The following is a 23450-nucleotide window of genomic DNA, read 5'->3' on the forward strand; positions in this document are numbered from 1 at the left end:
TGCGGTAAGAGGAGTATATATATATACACGCCATTAGTCTTGAATGAGAGATTTATTATACCTAATTGTATGGAGTAATAATATTGCATGACTCTCCAACATTTCCAGCGAAAGACACCTGATCCAATATGCTGGCTGGCTTGTTGCTGTGAAGATTCTCCTGTAAGTCGAAATGGGTCTTTTTAGGCGGTGTAGTGCATCTACCGAATCGACCCGCTAAAGACGCTAATGACGCATACAAGCATCAATTCTTCAACCTTGTCACGCTATCGAGAATGTCATCCATCTCCTCGCATCTCTCTTATTCCACCTCTCTCCTTACAAAACTAATCTCGGTAGAAGTTTTGACTAGGCTTTTTTTTTTTTTTCTCATCTGTTTCTAGAGTGAATAAAGAGGCTTGGGCCTGAGTGTGAGTCATTCTGTTTGCAATATATCCTGCCTGCGCCACTGTATCAAGTTTAGTAAGTTTTAGCGGATGAATCATCCATCGCGTGAAGGCTCTGCCAGGCATGTACGTACTTTTTGTACGTATGGAGACAATAATAGGACTTGATGCTGATGAGAAAGGAACTGCGATAAAGATGAATAGATAAATCGAGCTGAGGGCATCATTTTTCTTTCTCTCTTCTTCTTGCTTTTTTGCATTTACAAAGACGCATAAAACTCTATGAATTCGACTTGAAAACAGTAATCATAATGAATATGGCATCGCTGGGAAGTCTTCCCGGCGATCTCATTCTCGACATCGCCCAGCATCTTGATACGGCTCGAGATGTGGCCCATCTGGGGGCCGTATCGAAGCATGCTCATACCGTCATCAACCAGAGCGGATGGCGTAGCTTTGTGAGAACCAAATTCCCATCCATCGACGTTGCGCCGGGAACCTTGACGGGGTGGAATGCCGTTGCAGACCGCTTGACGTATCTGGACCGGTGCTGGGACAGCCGTGGTATCACTTTCACAGTTTACGGAGAAAAATCACCGGCGCGACCTAAGAGGAGGGAGTTTGCGAGGAGCAGACAGTCGGTGAACTTTCACTCTGTTATGGATGCTACAACGGTCTCATCAACGCAAGAGGAGATGCTAGTATATGGTGCAGGAGAGAATTTGGTATTTCGACGAAAGGATACGAGTGCAAAAGGCAAGGACGGCTGGAGCAAGCTGGCAGGTCGTGACACAGGCTATGCGGCTGGAACGGGCGATGTGACGGCGATAAGCATCATTCAACGCCAACAGTTCCCCGAGGTGGTTGTCGGAAGAGCCACCGGAGATCTTCAGCTCTTATCTGCTAGAGATGAGACTTTGTCAGATGCATCTCAAAAATTTACACCCACGCACGACGCAAATGAGTCGAAACCACCCACAACACGAAGGTCTCCCGGTCAGAGGGCGGTTTCGTGGACTGAATGGCAGCCTGATAGTCAGCTTCTGGCAAGCTGCAGAAGCTCAGTCTTGACACTGTATAACCTTTCCGACAGTGAAGAGGCAATGCTCAAGCCTATGCTATTTTATGATGTGTCGAAAGATAGTGCAGCGGATGAGATATCGCTCTTGCGTAGCGTCAAGTTCATGAGCCAGGATGTGGTAGCTTGTGGACTTGGTGGCTGCAGCAACCCCTTGAGATGGGCCAAGGTTCGACCTACGGGAATTGAAATGCTCGATGTGGCAAAGGAGAATGCCTCAGGGGATTCCACGGAGAAGACGACAGTGCGTTCCATGCAACCGGTTCCCAAGATGAATGAGAATCTGCTGCTCAGTGCTTGGGATGACGGAAGCCATAGGTAAGACGAGAGGCTAAAATCTGCCCTCCAAATATTCAAGCAGCTGGTTTGCTAATACGATAACAGACTCTCTGATTTGCGATCTCCCTTGGGTCACGACGTCCTGTATCGTGATGGCTTCCAACCATACCAAGCCAGTAGCTCAATGCTGGTATATGGATCTGAACGCTTTGTGGCAGGCAACAACTGCAGTCCCGATATTCGATTCTTCGACTTTCGATTTCCAAAGTCGTACTACCACACCAATGCCATGTCTTGTTCTGCGGATGCTCCTACTCCTGGACGACCTTATCAGTTTAGCGATATTGGCGAAACTAATGGTCTGCAAATCCAGTCGACAGAGACTTGCAATCCCTCGTGGGGCCAAACATGTACATGGCACCATCTATCAAAGCAGGACACCTGGCGGCCAGATGCAGTCATTCACATCTACAGCGCCTCCATGGACCGAGTTCACTGTCTGGCCAAAGCATCCGACTTATCAACCTCCTTCTACTGCGGCGTCAGGGGAGCTCTCGTGGAGGCAACATATGCCCTTGGCGAGGATGTATATTCCGGAGCTGTACTCTCCCAAAGGTCGGCTCCAGAAGGATGGCAGGCCAGCGACCCTGAGGGAAGAGTTTCGCTAATGGAGACGGGAGTCGGGCTACGCGATGGAGAGTCGCAGTTGGAGGAACAAACACAGACGAGGATGCCCGAGCTGTATTACTATGAGCGATGGAGGATTCCAGAGTCGGGATCTGAAGAAGCAGAGCCGTTCAAGAGAGAAGAAGGACGGCGATTGGACCCGGCGTTGGTGGCTAGTAGAAGAGGTAGAAGTTGATGGGGACGTTTTCTCACGATTTTACGACACAAGGTGCTTTTTTTATTTTCATCTTAAAAGTTTCATGATTTAATCGCATTAAGACCATACAGAGATGTATAGATATGATTTCATAATACAAGGAGTTAAATTGGGTACCGTTTCATTCCGCAAAGTTTAAGAAGCACATTTCATATCCACAGATCCTTTTTTTTTATAGCTTAGTGTCCGGCACAATCAAAGCCAGCTTCTCCCGCAGAGAGCTCTCGGCCTCCTTCTCGATGCGAGCCACCAACGCACCGCACGTGGGGATATCGTGAATCAACCCAATGACCTGACCGGTTGTCCAGACCTATTCACACGCCTTTAGTTAGCAAAATATCACAATTAAAAGGTATTCTGAAAGTAAAACTTACGCCAAATTCTGGGTCTCCATTAACAAACACCTCCTTGCCCCTCTTGCCGCTCACATACGGCGCCACCTCCGTAAACTCGCCCGTCTTGCTCTCCTTCTCAATCTTGAGCGCATCCAGCGCAACCTTGTTCTTGAACAGTCTAGTGGTGTTGGTCCACCGTCTCAGCAGCAGCGTCGTATCCGTCTCCTGCGCCTTGACAATCGCCTCCTTGATGTTCTGGTGAATAGGCGCCTCGATCGTGCACATGAAGCGTGTGCCCATGTTGACACCGCAAGCACCCAGCACCAGCGCCGCAGCCAGACCCTGACCGTCTGCAAAACCACCCGACGCGATGAAGGGCGTCTTGAGCGACTGTCGCGCGCGGCTCAGCAGGATAAAGTTTGTAATATCGCTCTCGCCAACGTGGCCCGCACACTCGAAGCCGTCGATGCTGAGGAAGTCGACGCCGAGCTTGACGGCGCTCTGGGCGTGGCGGATGGTGGTGCACTTGTGCAGGATGATGATGCCGGCGGCCTTGAGCTGGCGGATGACGGGGCCGGGGGAGTTTCCGGCGGTCTCGACAACCTTGACGCCCTCGTCGATGATGGCCTGCGCGTAGGCGGGGTAGTCGGGCGGGAGCATGGAGGGGAGCAGCGTCAGGTTGACGGCGAAGGGGTTCTTGGTGAGGGTGCGGCAGCGCTGGATCTCGGCGCGGAGGGCTTCGGGGGTGGTGAAGATGAGAGCGGTGATGATGCCCAGACCGCCGGCGTTGGAGACGGCTGCGGCGAGGTCTGCGGTGCCGATGTGCATCATGCCGCCTTGGACGACGGGGACTGCAGATAGACGGTTAGTTGATTGATGAATTAGACGCTGTAGTGTGGGAAAGCATACCGCGAATGCCCAGACGGCGCGTGAGCTCTGTGTTGAAAGGCATTGTGAGGGTGACGATCGCGGGATGCTAGCTGTGATGGTGTTGCTTGTATTCTATATCGCAACCTTTTCTATTATGGCCGCTGTATGTCTATCGCCCGCAAATTTAATAGTGTATATGGTATATATAAGAGAAAAAGAAGAGAAAAGAAGAAGGACAAAAATCTGGGGAATCAAAAGACAGTTAAAGGTCAGGTCAGCTCACCATAAGCCCTGGACGCATTCAGAGAAACAGACGTTGCCGTCTCCCGAACAAATAAGCTTGTGCCGAGGCAACTTTTGTTCCCCAAGTTCCCCATATTAAATCGGCTCCCTTGCATTGGCTCGGCCCCGCAGCCGCCCTTTTCTTCACATGATATTAGAGCAATACGAAGGGCATATAGAAATACTCTGCTGTTGCTATTTCAATAATTAGGATCCTCCATTGAGATTATCAAAAAGTCTCTAGGACTCATAATTGAAGAACATCTAATATTACCTGGTATTTCTAATCTATTTACTTTGCTATCCAAGTGTCCTCACGTCAATGCTATAACTTCCTCCAAGAACCCTCAGTCCAGCACTAACTTATAGGAGCAATAGCAGTATTAGTGATAGCGCTACCTTATTTTCTGGGGAATGAGTAATCCAAAATCAGCAAAATTAGCGAGTGCGAGCTGCCATATCGCGGGTCTTTCGTCCCTCACCTCGGGTTTTATTTCCCCTCGGTTGCTTCTCACTTGACGCTTTATAATCCATCCGGTATTAGCATCCTTAATCGTACTGCTGCTGCTCATTGAATTCGATGCTTAGATGGAGGCTTAAGACTAAATAGGTGTTGGCACTTATCATCTTTTCCCGGCTCCTCAATAACCGAGTTAATATTGAAGAGAGCTAGTATAAGCCATCCTCGAAATGCCGCTACAATCACCTCATACAATCAGCTTTGATGACACGATATGCCATCTGGATGCAGTGTAGAAGAGGGGTATTCTGATAATTCGTTCCTAGCAAGCTGTCTGTTGCAAATACACAAATCCCGTCATCCGTACCCGATATCCAAATGCTCCCTCTCAAGTTACCGCAGTTGTCCAACCAAACACTTCTCCAAATCATGTCATACCGTAGTGTGACCAAAGAAAATAAACATACCCTATTCACAATTTTTCCCGTTTCGTGTCCCGTTTACCCATTTACTGCAAGCCATTTCTTGCTGCTGGTATGCTATTTACTCCAGCATTGTATCCTGTGTGCTCAAATAACGCCGGTCGTTTGCAGTTAAGACGACCTGTAGTCCCCCATATTCCATGCATCTCTAATCAAAATCTGTCCAGCGAATCTGACTTCATCTTTTAGCTTCCTTCAATTCATATTCGCATTTGACGCCAAAGACACGCGATCTCTTGGCTTATCCACCAAGTCAGCATATCCATCCAAGCTGGCACCCATCGTCTTGATCATATCAAAGATGTGAGTGCCCTTGAACGTCTCAGCCCAGAGGCGCACCACTGCACTTGCTAGCTGTCTCAGCTTCATGGGGCCTGTTGTTGCTTCCATCTGCGGGTTGGCGTTCATTCCAGCCAGAGATGGATCAACTGGGACGGCGAATTCAGTCTCGTCAAGCATTTTGCTCACTGTCTCCAAGAGGTTCTTCTCGTCGAGAGTAATTGGAGCATCAGACGGTGTGAGTGACGCCAAGGTCAAGAGCCACTTGGCAAGAAGTAGAGCGCACTCAAAATTACATACTGTACAATTGTCGGTTAGCCATCTTGTGCTTCCATAGCATCATAATCACAGAGCAACGACATAAGGTTTGTGGGGAAGTATATATAACTCACATGAATGCTGGATGCTCCATTCTGTTGACTTTGTCCTCGCGACATAATTAACTCCAGCCTTGACCAGCATAGACAATGCATGAACGGCTTGAAACACTGCCCCATGAAGTCGCACACTACGCACAACCATCGGAGTGGAAATCATAGCCGATGCCATCAGCATCGAATCCCTTGACTGCAGCTCTCTGCTTAGAGGGGTATCAGTGTACAGGCGAATATACGCAAGGCGCAACAGCGCTGTCGCGTTGTAGGCCAATAAGCCACCAGGGGCAAAGTCGGTGCTGGCAAAGGGCCCCGAGCCTGTGGCAAGCAGGTAGTGATGCTGCTCAACGGTGTTATGCCACGCTCGCAGCGCTCCAGTGACCTCATCCACATCCTCTACCTTCAAAGTGCGCTGGGTCTCAAATGGTAGCCCGGCAGCCAGCGAAGTCTGCTTCAAAAAATAGATGTGCTGAATCAGTGCGTGGATGAGGACATAAAATCCCAGCGATGATAGATGATTTGGCAACCCCTGGTTAGTTCGTCCAAATAACCGAGCAATAGCCTCATGAACCGTAATTTCAACTAATGGCGTCGACTGTCGCAGCTCTTGCCATTGCCAGGCAGTCTCTGCTCTCCAAAGTCTGGCAGGAAGAGGCAAAGAGAGCTTGAGTTCTGATGTAACCAAAAGAGGTGGCAGATCATATGCAATGCTGCAAAGGTTGAAGAAAGAATACGCAATGAGCTTGGTTCTAGTCGCCCCTTCGCGTCTGATCCAAGACTCCCAATCCGTGACACTCGCTTGGCTTATGTCCTCCGTAAGACCCTCCTCTCGAATCAGGATAGCCAAGGTGCTCTGCAGAGACAGTGCTTCATTCAAGATTGTCTTGGCTCCCCAGAGACCCAACGAGAAGAGAAGCAAGACGGCTTGGATGGTTTCCAGCCGAGACTGCGGCGTATTTGGAGAACTGTAATTGAAAAACTATGCGTTAGTTACGCTCGTACCAGGCTATCGATGTATAAGATTGTTTACTTACTAAGGTTCCCGGTGTGTATCCTGGGTTATCGGTCTCTCCGACTGAGCTGAAGCAAAAGAATGCCTGTAACTAGTACTAGGAGAGGGACGCGTTGAGTGAGGGCTATAAGACGATGCGTTTGGTAAAAGCGCATGGATTTCTGAGCTGTGTCTCCTCCGTATCTGTTCCATGGAGACTGCCTTGGCAGCATACCACAGGGCATATCCCCTCTTGCTCTCGAATCTGTATTGGGCACCAACAGCTAAAATTGCGAGAAGTAGCTCCGGGGCGAGCTCTGTGGGAGACAGCGTTGGCAAATGCAAAAAGGGGATCTGTTCATGAAAACCGCCGATATATCCATCCAAAAAACGGGTCAGGGTATGTCGAGAAGGAAAAACAAAATCAGCCGGCAGGACGGAGGAGAATTCTTCCAAACGATTCTTGATAGCAGTGTGGTCAACCACGGAGATACGAAGAGGAGATCGAGATACCTCTTCGTGTATTCGAGACCCAGGCTCTTGAACATCGGGGGCAAGAGACCCAAAGCGAGAGGGAAGTTGTGAACTAGGCTTTGAATTGCCCCGCTGAAATGCTGCAGGAGAGCGAGCGAAAAAATTCATCTGCTGATCAGGCTCAAAGTGTGGGGGGAGGAAATGCTGGGGTGTTGTGTAGTCGTCAAGGAACAGGTTGTAGTCATCATAGGACGGCTGTGGAGGCTGAGGGGCAAATCCAGCGGTGAGAATCGGCGCTTCTACTCGTGCGCGCTCCGCATACCCTTCCATATTATCTGGATAACTCTTGACTCTTGCATGCGTGGGAGGCGGCTGGGGCATGTTGTTCAACATAGGCTGCATAGTATTTACTTCGCTGGCAAGCGCCGCATCAGAAAGGAGATCCAAGTTGCATGCCGCTGTTCTTGCTGCCGCTTGGGAATCCTGTTGAACAAGGTGGCCTCCAGTATTTGAATTCATAGGCTCATGGTGAAATGGTGGCGGAGGTGCCTGTGTCTGATGTTGCTGAGGCGGCGATGGTTGTGGAGGCAGCAGCGTGGCAGTAGCCGGCGGAGGTGGTGGAGGTGGCCTCAGCCGGTGAATCCCCATGACATCGAGCTCAACATGGCTATCTGAAAGAGATGGCTTGTGCATAGAGGCCCCAGAGAGCTTCCTTGGTCGGGAGGCATCTTTATGGCCTTCATTTAGGTGAACAAGTTTCTCGTGCCGGACGAGGAGATCACTGATGTCCATGTAAGTAAGTATAACTAAACGCAAGGAGGGTGAGTTATAAAAGAGGGGATCGTATAAGTGCAGCAATGAAGCGAGAGGTAGAGAGTGGATCAAAGTGAAAAGAAAGGCAGAAAATGTTGAAGCTTAGGCTTGAAGCTTAGGTAAAAGCTAGAAGGCGATATGCCAGATGAGGGGAAAGGGGGAATATGTAATGCAGTGAGGAGGCGCGGGTACTGCTATGGGTACAAGCACCACATGCCATCGCCTCGCATCACATCATACCGAGCCGCACCAGAGGCAAGTATCCATCGTGTGAGGAGGGGGAAGAGATCAGGATGGCATTGGGGAGTGAGTTGATGAGAAGCAGCTTACCGTCGTCCAAAGGTCTTCCCACAACGATCCCAGCCGCAGGCGAAGGGCTTCTCTTTGGTATGTGTCCTCTCATGTCTTTGAACATGTTCAACGCGTCTGTAGTTTGAAGAAAAGAGACCATGTGAGCAACACGGCACGAAACAGCAGAGTCGGACAAGCACAAGATGGGGGAAGCGGTGCGGAGCGGGCTAGACTGACCTGAATCGCTTGCTACAGTACTTGCAAGGCAATGTCTTGGGCTTCTGGTTGCGGTTCTCACCCATATCGGCGAGGGCAAGGGCGCTGGATTGGTCTGGCGGTGGAAGAGCAGACGGCCCCTCGAGGGTCTGGAGGGCAAGCATTACGAGAGATAGGGGATAGCGACAGGTCGTACGAGTATAAGATAGTGTCAAGGAATGGAGTAGCAGCGAAAGTAACAGGACAGGATAGGACTGCCAGGCTATACAGATTTGGGGGTGGATTGGATGGTGTGGGGGAAAACTTCGATCAGAAGACGGCAGTTGGATAAACAATCAGAGCTCCAACAAGACCCGGCTTTCAAGACCAGGAGAAAAGGAAGAGAGAGAGACGAGACACAAGGCCTAGAGGAAGCAGCAGTGTGGGGTTGGACAGGCTAGCACTCGGTCTGCAAATGCAGTGAGTCGCTTAGACGTAAGTGACCGACTATGTAACCGGCTGAGGAGAAGCTGAGGAGGACAGCCCAATCAAGCCTCGTTGTTGAGGCTCTGTCTCATCAGACAAGAGCGAGCTCAGCAGATTCGGCTGGCAGCGGATGTCCTAGGCGCAGGATGCTTGTCCGCGTTGGCAAAGGCTGATGGCGAGACGAGATGTGACGGAGCACAGACGATACAGAATCCGGCGAGGCAGAGCGATGGAAGTCCGTCAGGATAAACCAGGGCCCCAGCTCAGATGGCGGCTATAACGTGGAGACGGCACAGGGCCAGAGCTCTCCCGATTTGGAGGCGACTCGAAGTACTGCGTCGTATCGGGGGAAAGGACCAGTTGAAGGCGTTGCGCTTGGAACCGGTCAGTCGCGTGCCGCCATCCGTTGGGGTTGGAGTTGAAAGAAAAAAAAAATAAGACCAGGCCGGACGTCGCCTGGATATCGCCTCAAGATCGACAGCTTATACCTGATCAGGACGTGCTCTTGGCCAGCGGGAAACGAGCGATAGCACAGTCAATGCCAGCACTAATGCCAATTCTCATGCTCGAGATTGGCTTGAATGACGGATGGGATGGCAGAGAGAAGCTCATCTGGCCCGGCTGAGCTTTCAGTGTCTCGGGATACGGGATGCTACAAGGTACAGGGTTGTGTCAAGCGGGGAAAAGCTGAGGGGGAGTGTGGGCTGGGCTGGAGAAGCAGCCAAAAAGACAAAGCCAAAAAGGCCCCAGGCGAGCTAAAAGGCGGAGAGAGGCGGGGGAGAAGCAGACGAGGCAAAGGTGCTGCTTGTGCAGGTACCAGTACTTGTGCGGCCAGCAGTGGGAAAACTCCAGCAGAAGCCACAGTACCGGCCATGACACATGAATACGCAGCACCTCCTGGCCGCTCGCGCTTGAGCCGAGTTCACCGTTTTCGTGGTGCGCGTGCTAAGCCGGCCTCGGCAAGCCTGAGATCTCGAGCCTTGAAAGGCGTCCAGCCCGGCCCACTGTGGCATGGCGAGGCCAGTGGCGCGATCCAATAGCAGGGAGCCTGCAGCGCGTACACGGCTGCTGGCAATCTCGTTGTTGCGCGCGAGAGCCAGCGTGAGGAGGTAGCCGCAGCGCCGTTGTCGCCGTCGTACAAGTACATGTGCGCTATAGTGCAAGCCGCCCTCCATCCTTGGTCTTGGAGACGGCTCGAGCTATTGATTTGGGGCTTTTTGCTTCATCCTTTTCGTTTCCTTTTGGTTTTCCCTTTTCTAGCCTTCCCGCCTAGTTTGTCCTCCCCAATGCCCCCAGCGCCCAGTCTTCTCTCCACTGAAGACATCAATGCCCTACAGTACATGTACCTCGCAGCTCTGTAATGGGATGTTGTTCAGTGGTGGTCCGTGTTGTGTTCCTTGTGGGGGTAGTGCCCGAACTTGGAGTTGGTGGATACGGGGCATGTAGCCTGGGACGATGTACCCCACGGGGAGACCAGCATCGCTCGGTATTGGATCGCGGGCTTTGCTGCTCATGCAAACCCGGATCATGCACATGTGCTTGGTGCTGGGTGCTCGTGCTGGGCATTTGGTCGGCACATTTTTGGCCCTGGTTACGGGATATTTTCTGGCGCAATCCAACTTCTGCCTCGTCTATCCGACATCAGCCGATTAGATAAGCATCAATTCGTACGAGGATTGCACATGACATGCAGCTAAAAGCCTTTTTACACGTCTTCTCCCCTGTGGAGTACCCTAGAGATGCATGTGGTATTAATTAGCATTCTCGGAAAACCACAAGCAAAAAGGACTGTTAGCGAATTGGCGACTTCGCTGCTCAATGTTCTTCTCCAACTCATCAAGCCTAATTTGACAACGCTAAATTAGGGCTCATTATTTTATCCCATTTGGGTAACGCACTGGCATGACGTAAAACATATGCTAGTAATTGACCGTGGTGTTTCCTAGTGTGTATCGTAACTAAGATGCTAGCAGCAAAATTGTTTCGATACTCCATACTCAACGAAGCGACCATTGTTGTAAATGATATGCAGCTCTTTATTCATTGTGCATCTGGACCAAGAGTGAGACATTCGTGAATGGATTGTAGCAAAACGGCGCGAGTTACTGCCTTTTGATATTGAAGAGAGGCTATGTGCGGAGGCGATATCTCAATATATAATCCGAGCACCTTACAAACTCATTTACTACTCTATAGCGTTGATATCAATCTGAAGTGCAAGGGAAATATCAAAAGACATGCCGAAGAATTTCTCGCGAAAGCGGGTCTGGATGGCAGATGGGTGAACATGAAGTGAGCCTTTCTCACTTTTGCCTCAGATTAGGTGCTAAAGAGAATGAGATTGCTGTGATAAATACTTACTCATATCTGATTCTTATAGCTAGCTTGACATAATATAAACAGCTGTTGACAATACACTGAGTGGACATCTTCTTCTCTTTCTCTTCTCTTTCTCCGCCGCTTTGTTGAATTAATCTCATTCTCATTCTCTCAACTTCTCATTTCTGCATCTACATATCTTTATCCGCCATGGGCTCCCGCAACTCGGAGATGGGCCGTCTTGCTGAAGATATCAAGCGGCAAGTTGGAATTTGGGAAGAATATAGTCGCCAATCTGGAACGTCGCTACCATCTGTCGGCTTTGAGACCAATACTCCAGTCCTATCCCATCAAATTCCGCACTCTATCCTTAATGCCAGAGATAAGATCATAGACTCGGCATTTGAGCTACTTCAGTTGGCAGCAGGTCCATCCAAGATCCCATCAATTGCAATAACTTATGTAAGAAAAGAGAAATCATCTTAACAATTGAGACTTGTAAGAATTGCCATGACAGCATGCTAATTATGCGTTCTTAGTCTCAAACCATGATGGCCCTTAAATGGCTGTTCCACTTCAAAATCTTTGATCACATTCCCGAAGAGGAAGAGGTTGATGGGATTGACTACGATACGTTGGCAGAGTCTGCGAATGTGCCCGTCCATGAGCTCAAGCGGATGCTTAAAATTGCTACGGCTAGCTTTATTTTTTGTGAACTCGAAGACGATTATGTGCAGCATAATACGCTCTCGAGGGCATTCGCTCATGATCCCCTTTTTTTGCGACGTCGTCATGCCAGCTGTAGCAAAAATGGAGGGCGCAACAACTCGTTGGCCTAACTCAGAAGATTCCGATGAGACCGCTCGCAACATATCTCTCAACAATGACTTGACCTTTCCTCAATATCTGACTGAATACAACCAAGATGAGGGATACAATAGCCTGATGAAGCTTCTTGGCAGTGAGCCCAGCAAACAGACTGTCTTCTCCGCCGACATTATTCACGGATTCGACTGGGCAAGTCTACCAAGAGATTCGCTTGTTGTAGATGTAAATGTTTATCTTTAGGCTGTTTAAAATCATGCGGATGACTTCTCGCTGACGCATGCTTCTATAGCTCGGTTCGTGTAGCTCATGCTCATGGGAGCTGGCTAAACTATTTCCCCATCTTCAATTCCAAGTTCAAGGCCCCCAAGATAAACTGAACGCTTTGAAAGAATTTGTCACCATGAGAAATCCAGGTCTCTTGGCACAAATCGATTTCTTCTCCCACGACTTCCGCGATGAGCAAGTCACTCATTCAGCTGCAGTATATCTTCTAGCAGGAACACTTGAGAATCTACCAGACGATGATGTCAAAGAGATTTTGGTAAATATTACCAATGCAATGTCGCCCACATCGCGCCTTATTATTGCCACCTCGTTACGGTTGGAACGATATGACGATGGGTCACAGGTAATGAGAAGGGAGAGCCTGTGCCGCGATATGACTATGAGACAATTGCAGAATACTGGGGCCAGAACAATCCGCGAATGGGAGGATCTCCTTGATCGAGGTTTATACGTGAATGCCTCTGCTCGCCTGCCGGGTAGTATCATAACAACTCTGGTCGTGTAGACTCATAATGAGACGGTTAGTTTAACCACTTAGATTAGAACGGGCGGCTTTTTTTTCAATCCGAATTAACTAGCAATAGGCCAAATTTCAGATAATTTCGATAAATTTTATGTGGCGTTGGGTGAAGTCCAAGGTGTGAGAGTTAATACCGTAGCTAGAACGCAGGTGATAGAAGCACTACCTAAGTTCCCACTGCTAGCACGGCCTTATCAAACTTTAGGTGCTTGAGCTTTCAAAGGCACTCCAACTTTCTCCATCCACTCAGCGAACTACAACTAAAATTTGCTTCATCAACCACAAAAACCTTCTTTTGCAACCTATTCAAACCGAATTACTACCAGAAAAAGTCATTAAAACCCATATATCAGCTCGACTCAATTCAATTCCATTTGCATCTCGCAATGGGCCGACACTCTGATCCCGACTCCCCTCCTCCGAGGAGACCATACAAGCGACAAGCTGAAGACGACATGCAAGACGATCTGCCTCAGCCATACAACGCCAACTCCCTCCAAGCACCTAAGCGACGTGCCATATCTCCATCCGAGCAGCCCAGAAAGCTGAAGCGCCCTGGAGCGCGAGCCCGCTTCTCCGAGGCCGAGCGAGAGGCCATCCGCCAGCGCCAGCTCGAACGCGATCGTCAGGCCGCAGAAGCCGCCCACGCCGCCGAAGTAAACAAAGTACGAGGCATCAACGATGTCGTCAGAGAGCACTACAACAGCGTGCCCCAGAGAGGACGCGATTGGCGCACCCGCGAGAGTAAGATCAAGGGCCTGCGCGTCTTCAACAACTGGGTCAAGAGCTGCATCATCCAGCGTTACTCGCCCGACGAGGACCACGACCCTGGCTCTCGAGAGGCTGGCCGCTCCAGCGGTAAAGAGCTTCTCGTTCTTGATATTGGCTGTGGAAAGGGCGGCGACCTTAGTAAGTGGCAGCAGGCACCACAGCCCATTCAGCTCTACGTCGGCCTGGACCCTGCCAATGTCAGTATCGAGCAAGCAAGAGATCGATATCGACAGATGGGCTCTCGTGGAGGCCGAGGTGGCCGCGGCGGACGATTCAATCACAGACCACCGCCTCGTCTATTTGACGCGCGGTTCCATGTCAAGGATTGCTACTCAGAAAGCATCGAAGACGTGGAAATCATCCGCCAGGTCGGCTTTGACCCATCTACCATGAACCGCCGCGGCTTCGACGTCGTGAGCATGATGTTTTGCATGCACTACGCTTTCGAATCTGAAAAGCATGCCCGCACCATGCTTCGCAACGTCGCTGGCGCACTCAAGAAGGGCGGCCGCTTCATCGGCTGCATTCCCAACTCCGATGTGCTCGGCGAGCGCGTCCGCACTTTCAATGCTCAATTAGCTGCCAAGAGAAAAGCCAAAGAGGACGAAAAGAAGGGAAACGGCGAAGAATCCACCACTCCCACATCCACACCACCTCCAGCAGAGCCAGAGGACGGTGAGGTCGAAGAGGGCGAAGCTGAACCGACAGCTGAATGGGGGAACTCGATCTACCGTGTACGTTTTCCGGGTAAGACCCCCGAAGACGGCATCTTCCGTCCTGCGTTTGGCTGGAAGTACAACTTCTTCCTCGATGAGGCTGTCGAGGAAGTGCCCGAGTATGTCGTTCCCTGGGAGGCCTTCCGTGCGCTGGCCGAAGACTTCAACCTGGAATTGCAGTTCCACAAGTCTTTCTCCGAGATTTGGGAGACGGAGAAGGATGACCCAGAACTTGGGCCCCTGAGCGAGAGGATGGGCGTCCGTGAGAGAGGTGGTGGCAGGCTGCTGGTCTCGGACGAAGAGATGGAGGCGGCCAGCTTTTACATTGGATTCTGCTTTTACAAGGTATAATTGCGGATTTTGCTTCAACGTTCGGATCTATTCATCTTTTAATGCCGTAGAGCTAATGAGTTTTATCTTTGCTTTTGCTTCTTTTTTGGCACGAACGACTTACATGCTATTTCAAGAATCACGAGCTTTTGTTTTTACCAAATCAAACATTCAATAATTATATATTCAATAAACCCACTAAATATGTAAACCGGGTATCATACGCTCCAATCTATCCTTTTCGCTTAATCTCCCTGGAAACCCCCCTTAAGACGGAACGCCCTCCCCACACGTAGATATTACCAAACAACTCATCTTCCTGAAACCATCAAGCACGCTGTTACAAACGACATACAAAACACCAAAAGGGATTATGAATGTGGAGGAAGTAGAATAGTCATTGCTTCGTTGTGACAATCTTTGCTGCGACATCCTACATGGCGTTTGTAGATCGTCTCCAAATCATGACTGCTGCTATCGCCGCACACGCCGTTGCGCCCAGAGTAAGATACAGGCTTGTCCGATCAATCATGTCGTCATCACTCTTTGGGAAAGCAGTGCTAGGGTTTGCTGCTGCCTCTGCAAGAGCGACGAAAAGCTCACTGATGCTATTCCATGTAACGCTGACGTGCAAAGGAGAGCTCATGTTGAGCGACGACGTGTATTGATCCGGCTGAAGCTCGCTTCGCTGCATGGTCTTGTCCCTATCTGCCTTGAGGGCAGTATACACAGATGGCAGCTCGTCCAGCTGTGGGTGCTTTTTCCGTATATCCACAATGTGGGAAAACGAATCGGGATCAGACGAATCGTATGCATAGCATAGAAGGTCACAGGCGTCCAATTTCGCTTGATTTTCTAGGATAGCCGGTTCTAGCTCACCCAGCTCCTCAAAAATGAGGTATACTTGCTTTCCGCCAGGGAGCTCCACGCTATTGACCGCTCGGCGAGGTTTGATTGTAGGATGGTATAAGCCATCAAACGTGCGGTTTAGAAAAGCATCCAGGAGAGACGATTTGCCTGCCCCTGACGCACCGAGAATGTAACAATGGAAGACGTTCCTTTCGACACGGCCGGGTCGCCTCCGCCTCTTGCGCGGCTTTGTAACCTTTAGCGCTGAAGTGATGGGGTCTTTTGGGTTAGGAGACTCGAAACCGAGGTAGGCCAAGTACTCTAGAGTCGTCTTTGGCTCTAAAAATGTGGTCATACTCCATTGGGCCAGCCAACCTTGGAGTGTGATGTATCCGCCCTCATTTCTAACCGTCGAAGATGGAAACGCAGAGTCTGACCAAGATGGTGGTAGTCCAGGGGTGGGGGCAAATAGAGCCTCGAGTTCTTCGTCGTTCAAGCCACCATCGTTGTCTTTGTCGAAGAGAAGAAATAGATCCACAAAGAACCGGTACCCAGCTGGACTCAGCTCGGCCGAACAAAACTCTGGGACTTCAAATTTTGGGTGGAGAAAGTTTTCTTCCAAGCTTAAACTATCTGTATGGTGATATTTGCGCAATATGATCCAGATGGTCTCATGTCTGCCTTTCTCGGCGTACATCTTATTCAGTTGCAAGAAGCTTCTCAGGTCGATACCTTTTGATAGGTCCGCACCACGAAGTGCTTTGGATAGGGAGAGTTTGATATTGTCGAGGTCATCGTCTGTCAGAGGCTTGTCAAAACACCGAGATTGAAAGTCTCGCATTTCCTGATTATCGAGGTAACCGTCTTGATTCCTGTCGCAAAGGTAAAATATCCGCTTTAAAGCATCAACACACGCTGGCTTCAGATGGCCTTCTTTGTAGTCGAAGAGGGGGGCAATCGGATGGGTCACAGCTTTCTGACATAAAAAGAAGACTTCGTTGACGTTTCGATGATCCCTCGCGCTGGTCCTGATACATGAGTCGATCTCTCTAAACTCAGACATGACCGGTAGCATCTCCTCCTCCACTACCTGTGATGTGCTGCTCTGGCCCACCAAGTCTGATTTGTTTGCGCATAGCACAACCGGAACATTTACACCCAACGATCGAAAGTAGGGCATCCAAAATAGGGCTACACGTTCGTAGCTATAGTGGTCGGCATACACAAGTAGGATAACATTGCATTTCCGAATCTCCTTGCGTAAAGTAGTTCGGTCCTGGGGCCGGGCCGAAGTATCAACGATTGTCGTAGTGACATTCTCTGGCGTTCCGATGCTTGGGGGAATAGTGATTTGGGGGAGGACCGGCTGGATCTTGTTGGTCATAAACTGGTCCTTGACAAGAGATGCAATCAGGCTGGATTTGCCCGTGCTCTCGTCGCCGCAGACGCAGATCCGCACTGAGAGAATTAAATACGATGTCAGCTCAGCTCAGCCCAAGGCCCGTGGTCATCAAGAATCCCAAGTGAAGCTTCAGATGATAGTTTGCGACAAGTGAGTTGACTCGGTACTTACCTGCAGTCGGCATTGTGCAAGCTCTATAGACGAAGCCTGGTATGCCAAGTTTGGGGTTACCTCAGGGCCATATCCTTCGCAGCAACGAGGTCCGGGTATCGATCAATTCAGGCGTCAACGTATAAGAGCCGTACAGGAGTTGAGTTGCTGCTGTCAGTGGAGCCACAGCGATGAGATAGGAATTCTGGTGCTTCCACGTCACAGGCCATGCGCGGTTGCAGGTTGCTCTGCTGCAGCTAAATTGCCCGCGGGGCTGGCTGGGCGTGGGATGGGCTGATTTGGCAGGCGGTGACGCATGATGCGCTGTGGGCCGAGCGCCTGACGCTGTTTTTGGCGCTTGGGTGTTAGTGCTGTGCTGGTGGTGGTGTTCACGTTACGTACGCCTGGAGCAGAGTGCCTGTGCCTGTGCCTGTTTCTGCTATACCCAGCAGAAAGTGGAGGACACGAAGTGTTGGGAGGACCCCTAATGCTACCTACCTTGTAGTAACAAATGTAGAGGTGGTGTGGACAGTAGCCAGTACATTGCCTATGTATTAACCAATACTCTGCGTCTCTTCAACTTCGTGCTCTGCCTTGAGGCAATTTCCAGTGAGCTTTACAAGATACATGCACTCCGTATCAAACGTGTATCCAGCGAGCAAACCTAATCCAGCTACTACCAATCAAGCCCCAACAGTGCCCAGCAATAACATCGCTTCGTCTGATCTGGGACAACTGGGAATAAAATAGCCAAATACGGAGCTTGCTTCCATAAAAAGCACAGCCTTTGGACGGATTCGCTGCAGGAAAGGAACTCTGGCCATCTTAGGGTTTAGTGGTTTAGTGGTTGCCCGTGCCATGTGCGCACCAGCCAGTGAGCGTACAGGCATCGCCCAAATCCCCACAGAGAGCATCACTGGTCGCCTATAATTCGTTACCCCACACGCTATTCCTCCAACCTGGTCCTAGTCCAGCAGTCTATCAGCTCTCCGGATAAAGGCGCCGGGCTAGCAACGGCGTCGCAATTCCATCCACCTCTGGACGATGTTCAAATCCATTCCTCTTGGTGCTTCAGGTCGACCGTTCCGCTGCGAGCAGTGAAGAATTCGAGCTTTCCTCGCGACCAGCGTCCACATCGCTTGCCTCGCCGTCCACCCCGCTCCTTTCATCATTACGACGTGCGCACGTTGAATCGATTAGCAAGCGTTCTTGCGCGCGACTGCGACTCCTTCATCATCGGCTGCCTCACCAGATACGAGACACACTCAATCTCCCTAGGGCGTTGCTCTGAAGGACACTGCATTTTGTTTTGACAGACCATACTCCGATAGATTGCCGACATGTTGTGCGTATTGGCCCTCTGTCACTGGCCTCCTGGCCTCCTGGCCTGCGGCTGATGAAATGTTCGCAACTAATAAGAGCAGTGTTCTACCGCCCCCTCCGCGATATCCCGCAGGCGCCTATGGCGTCGGCCTCGGGGGCGTTGTGCCCTTGATCGAGACCAACAATACACTGTCGAACCCGAGCGGACCCGAGTATCGGTTCCTGGTAGGAGAGGGTAGGTTAAACGCAATGCGGCAGCACAGATGTGACATCCCCGGCTAACAGGACGGTGACAGGAACATACGTGCTCAAAGAAGACTTGAATTTGGCCACGCCACCACCCCATCCGTCCGAGGCGCCTGTCGTCAATCCGAACCCCCTGGCTACGACCCCTCAGCCTGCGACTGCTGGAACAAAAATGTCGATTCTTAGCTTGGAATCCCGACCCGCCCCCTTCTTCTACAGAGGCCCCTCTGCTACAACGCTGTCATTGAGTGGTGGAACGTCGAGTATTCAAGAACATCCCAATGAAAGCCGATATTCGACTGAAGGCGGCATGAGTAGCGACGATGGCCGTGCGGCGTCGAGCGAGGGCCCAGCTGTATCAACTACATTCGGCTCTGCTCCCGCATTTGGCCAAGGAAATTCGCTGCTGGCGCCTACGGTATCGAAAGACGTAAATAAAAAGAAGAAGCCCAAGAATAACGTTACTAAGAGCAACTCTTCTTTCATCTCTCGTGTCATTGTTAATGATAGTCTGGCGCGAAAGCTGACGGAACGGCCGAGTGATGGGCTATTTGCTTTTGCCAATATCAACCGAGCATTTCAATGGCTGGACATGTCATCACCGACAAAGGTAATTTTTTGTTACGCAAGGCATGTCATGACATATGGTTATGGGCTAAACTGACGTCCATTTTAGCAAGATTACTTTACAAAGATATTGTTCACCAAGGCTCACTGCTTATGCCACGATGTCAATATGGTGACAAAGAGCGTTTCTCATATCGATGTGATTATGGGTTTCTCTACAGGCGAAATCATTTGGTGGGAGCCCATTTCCCAGCGGTATACACGTCTCAACAAAAATGTAAGGATTGCTACCACCTAATTTGGCCGAAGAGGCTGCTGACAACGTTACTAGGGGATAATCAACAACACACCCGTATCTGAAATACGATGGATTCCTGGCTCCGAAAATCTGTTCCTTGCAGCCCACATGGATGGCCTACTAGTGGTATACGATAAGGAGAAGGAGGACGGTCATCTGAATCCGGAAGAGGAAGGGCTGACTGCCAGTGGCAGTGGGAGCGAGGGGGAGCTATCCAACGGATCTGCTATTGGCAATGGCATCAGGATTAACAAGTCAGTGCACTCCAAGAATCAGAAGACTAATCCAGTAGCCGCCTGGAAGCTATCGAACCAGAGGATAAATGCTTTCTCGTTTTCGCCTGATAACCGACATCTTGCGGTTGTGTCCGAAGACGGAACATTGAGAGTCATCGACTATCTCAAAGAAGAGTAAGTTCATCTATGGCGTCCCGAGATGGTATTTTTTAGGGCTAGCATATTAACTAGTAAATAGGCTTTTGGACTTGTATCATTCGTACTACGGGGGACTGTCATGTGTTTGCTGGACACCAGATGGCAAATATGTCCTAACTGGCGGCCAAGATGACTTGATATCCATTTGGTCAATGGCAGACTCAGCACTAGTTGCCCGATGCCAGGGTCACCGATCTTGGGTTTCTGCGTTGGCGTTTGACCCCTGGCGATGTGACGACCGAAACTATCGCTTTGGTAGTGTGGGAGAGGATGGACGACTCTGTCTCTGGGATTTTAGCGTGGGCATGCTGCACCGCCCCAAGACTGCTGTGAGTTATCGATATACGTACATCTAGTACTATTGCTAACATGTGCTTTGCCCTTTCCCAGGCCCCTACTCGCCACCGAGGATCGGTATCGTCGAAATTCACGGCTCCACATAGAACAGATACCAACACGTCGGTGAATTCGGGCGGTAAAGGCTCCATCTTGGAAGATGAGTGGGAAGAGAATGTGATTGCGCATCCCGTTCAGCCGCGGGCGGTAATCCCAATGCTGCCACCTGTACTGGTAAGTACCCAACAACCAACAGTGATAAGATCGGTCTCAACTAACGCAATGGCGCCACAGACGCACGTGGTTGATAACCATCCAGCGTGCTGGTTAGCCTTCACCGAGGATGCCGTTATCACAAGCTGCAAGTCAGGTAAGACCCCTTCACATGCGAATCTTGATCTTGTTAGCATCTATTAGATTTGAGCTAACGGAAGAAACCTTGCAGGGCACGTAAGAACCTGGAACCGACCAGGCGTCCCAACGGGCAATGAGGGAGGGGCTTGATGAATAGATTGACTAGGCGTTACGATGGCGCTTTTCCCACTTTGGGGGCTTTTTATTTTTATTTTATTTTTATTTTATTCTTTTTGTTTTGCGTTGGCTATACTTTTGAAGGGAGCGAGGGTCTCTTCTTGCTTGGTGTTTCCTAGCTTGATTGCTATTGGGGCATGGGAGGGAATTGTTTAATTCTAATTTTGTAGCCTTTCTTGTTTAATAATTCAAGATACGTATATTTTGAATGTCAAAGTGGGTTTATCCCTTAAAGTCACCTCGACAACCTTTTTGCAATACGTAAACACTTACCAACACAATCTTAAGTCATGAAACGAAAATACAGTTTCACAAGCCTCACCCAGCTTCTATTACTATATCGCTACTATGCTGACCCGAAAGCACCGAGCAATCGAGCGGGAGACAACCCCTCGTCCCTCGGAATACCCAGTAGGGCGATGGCCTGATAAGCGGCGGGTACTCTATCAACATGGCACGAATCCTCGCACGTGTCGGTAGAGTCCGCCGAGCTTCGTATCGGCGATGGAGATACGAAGCAGACAGCTCGTCCTTTGCATAGAGGTGCTCATGTGAAAAAATTAGAAAAAAAGGTGCTTGTCAACCGAGGGCACTAGAGAAGCAGGGGGAGGGTGGGAAGATCTCTCTCTGGTGTCGAAAGCTTTTCGGCTTTGCATCCATATTAAAGATTTGCCGTACGAAGACCCGTTTCTGGAAGGCTAGGCGAATCGAGGCGTGGGGTTGTATGTGATATTGGGATGTAACGCTGTGTGGTAGCAGTAGGAGAATTTCCCCTTCTTCTTTCATTTATCCTTTGGTTGGCAGGCGGCAATTATCGCATCTAATCTTGATCATATGTTGCCTATGTCATGATGCGGCGTCGAACCATGCTGTGGCGCCACCCTCCAGGCAGCATTAATATCTCAAAACAGAATAATGGATTTCCCGTTTTGATTTGCTATGAATTGTGACCCCCAAATAGAAGAAGGCTATTTCGGCGAATTGCCGACTCAAGACGCCGGAGCAATTACGGGAAGTCTACTCCGTTAAAGGCAGAAGTTACTTGTAGGCTCCGTTGACTGCGACTATTGGAAGCACCTGAGACCCTTGGCCCAGCCGATCAGTTTGGAGCTTCTGGGTCTAGGGAGCATGAAAATCGACGAGTCGGAGCTTTAAGCGAGCTTGCTGCTCCCCGGCGGCTACATGTGGGTTCCGGGACGAAGTGAGAGAGAGTCGGCTGAGAATGGCAGATGCCCTACTAATCACGGCTTATTGCTTTCAAGGAGTACGCGGTAAAGAATCCCAACAAAAGGAGTATTGAAAGTCGAGACTCAATGAAGAATTCCCGAAAGACCCCTTTGTGATCCGACACTCGCCGTGTTCCATGATGAGCAGCCGGGATTTCACGGTAGGCAGACCTGAAAATGTTAACGTTGCAAGCTGGAGGGGCCTGTCATATCTCGTGCTCAAGGCGCAATCTAGGATTCGTAGATCCTCAAATCCACTATGGAGCTTTATCAAGGACAGGAGTTCCTCTAGTAGGTACTAGTATAGCGTTTACGATGGAGGGTTTGAAAAAAAAAAGGGAAATTTTTTCCTTGAATAATGGGCCTATTGGTGCCATCAGCTGAGAGGCGGTGGGTGAAATTTGCCTCGTGTCAGTGATTTTTTTTCCCTTATCTCTCTGCGCTAGTATTTATTATGCTCGCTAGAGTTGCTATTTTTTGCAAGCTCGCTTCTTGAGAAAGTGGATGAGACAGCGCTACCCGCCGCAGGGGTCCCTATGCTCGGCCCGCTCTCATGTTCCACTGATGCTATCAACAGATTAGACAGGGCGGGTATCAAGGCTGGACCCTCTACAGTAGATAACCATAGCGAAGAAGGGAACCACTAACGGACCCTCCCCTGGTTGACGGATGGGGCTTGTTGGCCGGTATCAATAGCTTTTGCATGACGCTTCCCTTTGATAAGATGGCGCTGGGCTGCGGGCGTGTTGATAGCGCACGGGTTACTTTGATAGATTGATTGCTCTTTTGCATCCGTTCCACGATGCATAAACAAGAGGTGTCATTGGGTCGGTAGATAATGCTGTTTATTTCGGCAGTGGGAGGAAAGCTGAAACAGCCAACATGTGACGATGAGGTTAGCATGACCTACATGGCGGCTTACCTGTATAATTAAGATGAAGGGCATCTTCAAGATGATGAGGCCTAAGCCTTACGAGTACACCGTAGGCCCAGGGGTGGAGGGACGGTATGATGGCATAAAGTAGGGCAAGCCACAGAAGACAGCAGGCCGCACTACGATTGGTAGCGTCGACAAAACTTGGCCAAGGCCGCTACTGATCTCTTGGAGGCGTATAGATGATCGCACTAGTAGCAGTAATAACTGCGGCTATATAAATAGCCAGATTGATTGCTGACTGAGCTGGAGGCTGAGTGTATCAGAATGCAGCCAGCAAACAAGGCCGATAGAGTTTGTGCATATCATTGGTACAAGTAATATATGATATCTTTCACGAAAGGGTCAGCTGGCAGTGAGAGATATTATCCGTAAGCCTGCAATTGGCCATCAGGTGAGGGGAGAAATGCAGCACAGCCTCATGATT

General features: G+C 50.0%; 7 protein-coding genes across 7 annotated transcripts; 4 read left to right on the forward strand and 3 right to left on the reverse strand.

The window, feature by feature from the left end:
- Positions 1–247: 247 nt before the first annotated feature.
- GGI43DRAFT_410249 (uncharacterized protein) lies at positions 248–2641 on the forward strand. The gene is made up of 3 exons (XM_083206605.1): positions 248–410; positions 583–1782; positions 1849–2641. Exons 2-3 carry the CDS (start codon positions 698–700, stop codon positions 2603–2605), a joined length of 1842 nt encoding a protein of 613 aa, XP_083058609.1. The 5' UTR covers positions 248–410; positions 583–697; the 3' UTR covers positions 2606–2641.
- GGI43DRAFT_410254 (NAD(P)H-dependent flavin oxidoreductase) lies at positions 2642–4177 on the reverse strand. Its single transcript, XM_083206606.1, has 3 exons — positions 3871–4177; positions 3001–3812; positions 2642–2936 (listed from the first exon to the last, which is right to left on the reverse strand). Exons 1-3 carry the CDS (start codon positions 3911–3913, stop codon positions 2799–2801), a joined length of 993 nt encoding a protein of 330 aa, XP_083058610.1. The 5' UTR covers positions 3914–4177; the 3' UTR covers positions 2642–2798.
- A 1073-nt stretch (positions 4178–5250) lies between these two features.
- Positions 5251–8657, reverse strand: GGI43DRAFT_385730 (C2H2-type zinc finger protein; the record flags this gene model as incomplete). The annotated part of the gene is made up of 5 exons (XM_083203698.1): positions 5251–5633; positions 5727–6673; positions 6743–7954; positions 8317–8412; positions 8515–8657. The coding sequence occupies 5 exons, from the start codon at positions 8655–8657 to the stop codon at positions 5251–5253; spliced, it is 2781 nt and encodes a 926-aa protein (XP_083058611.1).
- Positions 8658–11487: 2830 nt separating this feature from the next.
- GGI43DRAFT_385731 (uncharacterized protein) lies at positions 11488–12895 on the forward strand (the record flags this gene model as incomplete). The annotated part of the gene is made up of 4 exons (XM_083203699.1): positions 11488–11739; positions 11817–11988; positions 12077–12327; positions 12395–12895. The coding sequence occupies 4 exons, from the start codon at positions 11488–11490 to the stop codon at positions 12893–12895; spliced, it is 1176 nt and encodes a 391-aa protein (XP_083058612.1).
- Positions 12896–13154: 259 nt separating this feature from the next.
- GGI43DRAFT_410272 (mRNA (guanine-N7)-methyltransferase) lies at positions 13155–14921 on the forward strand. Its single transcript, XM_083206607.1, has one exon. It carries the CDS (start codon positions 13297–13299, stop codon positions 14746–14748), a length of 1452 nt encoding a protein of 483 aa, XP_083058613.1. The 5' UTR covers positions 13155–13296; the 3' UTR covers positions 14749–14921.
- GGI43DRAFT_410273 (ERMES complex Ca(2+)-binding regulatory GTPase GEM1) lies at positions 14922–17362 on the reverse strand. The gene is made up of 2 exons (XM_083206608.1): positions 17150–17362; positions 14922–17034 (listed from the first exon to the last, which is right to left on the reverse strand). The coding sequence occupies exons 1-2, from the start codon at positions 17160–17162 to the stop codon at positions 15161–15163; spliced, it is 1887 nt and encodes a 628-aa protein (XP_083058614.1). The 5' UTR covers positions 17163–17362; the 3' UTR covers positions 14922–15160.
- A 1167-nt stretch (positions 17363–18529) lies between these two features.
- GGI43DRAFT_428855 (WD40-repeat-containing domain protein) lies at positions 18530–21132 on the forward strand (the record flags this gene model as incomplete). The annotated part of the gene is made up of 8 exons (XM_083209029.1): positions 18530–18686; positions 18748–19307; positions 19374–19541; positions 19596–19972; positions 20037–20325; positions 20387–20566; positions 20627–20702; positions 20778–21132. 8 exons carry the CDS (start codon positions 18530–18532, stop codon positions 20834–20836), a joined length of 1866 nt encoding a protein of 621 aa, XP_083058615.1. The 3' UTR covers positions 20837–21132.
- Positions 21133–23450: the final 2318 nt, after the last annotated feature.

Source organism: Trichoderma evansii (assembly GCF_050947405.1).
Source record: "Trichoderma evansii strain SZMC 28006 chromosome Unknown GGI43scaffold_16, whole genome shotgun sequence".
NCBI lineage: Eukaryota > Fungi > Ascomycota > Sordariomycetes > Hypocreales > Hypocreaceae > Trichoderma > Trichoderma evansii.

Bases quoted from the DNA above. Each gene is read 5' to 3' on its own strand.
- GGI43DRAFT_410272 (XM_083206607.1), top strand. From the start codon at position 13,297: ATGGGCCGACACTCTGATCCCGACTCCCCTCCTCCGAGGAGACCATAC.
- GGI43DRAFT_410254 (XM_083206606.1), bottom strand. From the start codon at position 3,913: ATGCCTTTCAACACAGAGCTCACGCGCCGTCTGGGCATTCGCG. The intron at 3,813-3,870 runs GTATGCTTTCCC...GTCTATCTGCAG, and splicing joins GCGCCGTCTGGGCATTCGCG to TCCCCGTCGTCCAAGGCGGC. The intron at 2,937-3,000 runs GTAAGTTTTACT...GCGTGTGAATAG, and splicing joins ATGGAGACCCAGAATTTGGC to GTCTGGACAACCGGTCAGGT.
- GGI43DRAFT_410249 (XM_083206605.1), top strand. From the start codon at position 698: ATGAATATGGCATCGCTGGGAAGTCTTCCCGGCGATCTCATTCTCGAC. The intron at 1,783-1,848 runs GTAAGACGAGAG...ATACGATAACAG, and splicing joins TGGGATGACGGAAGCCATAG to ACTCTCTGATTTGCGATCTC.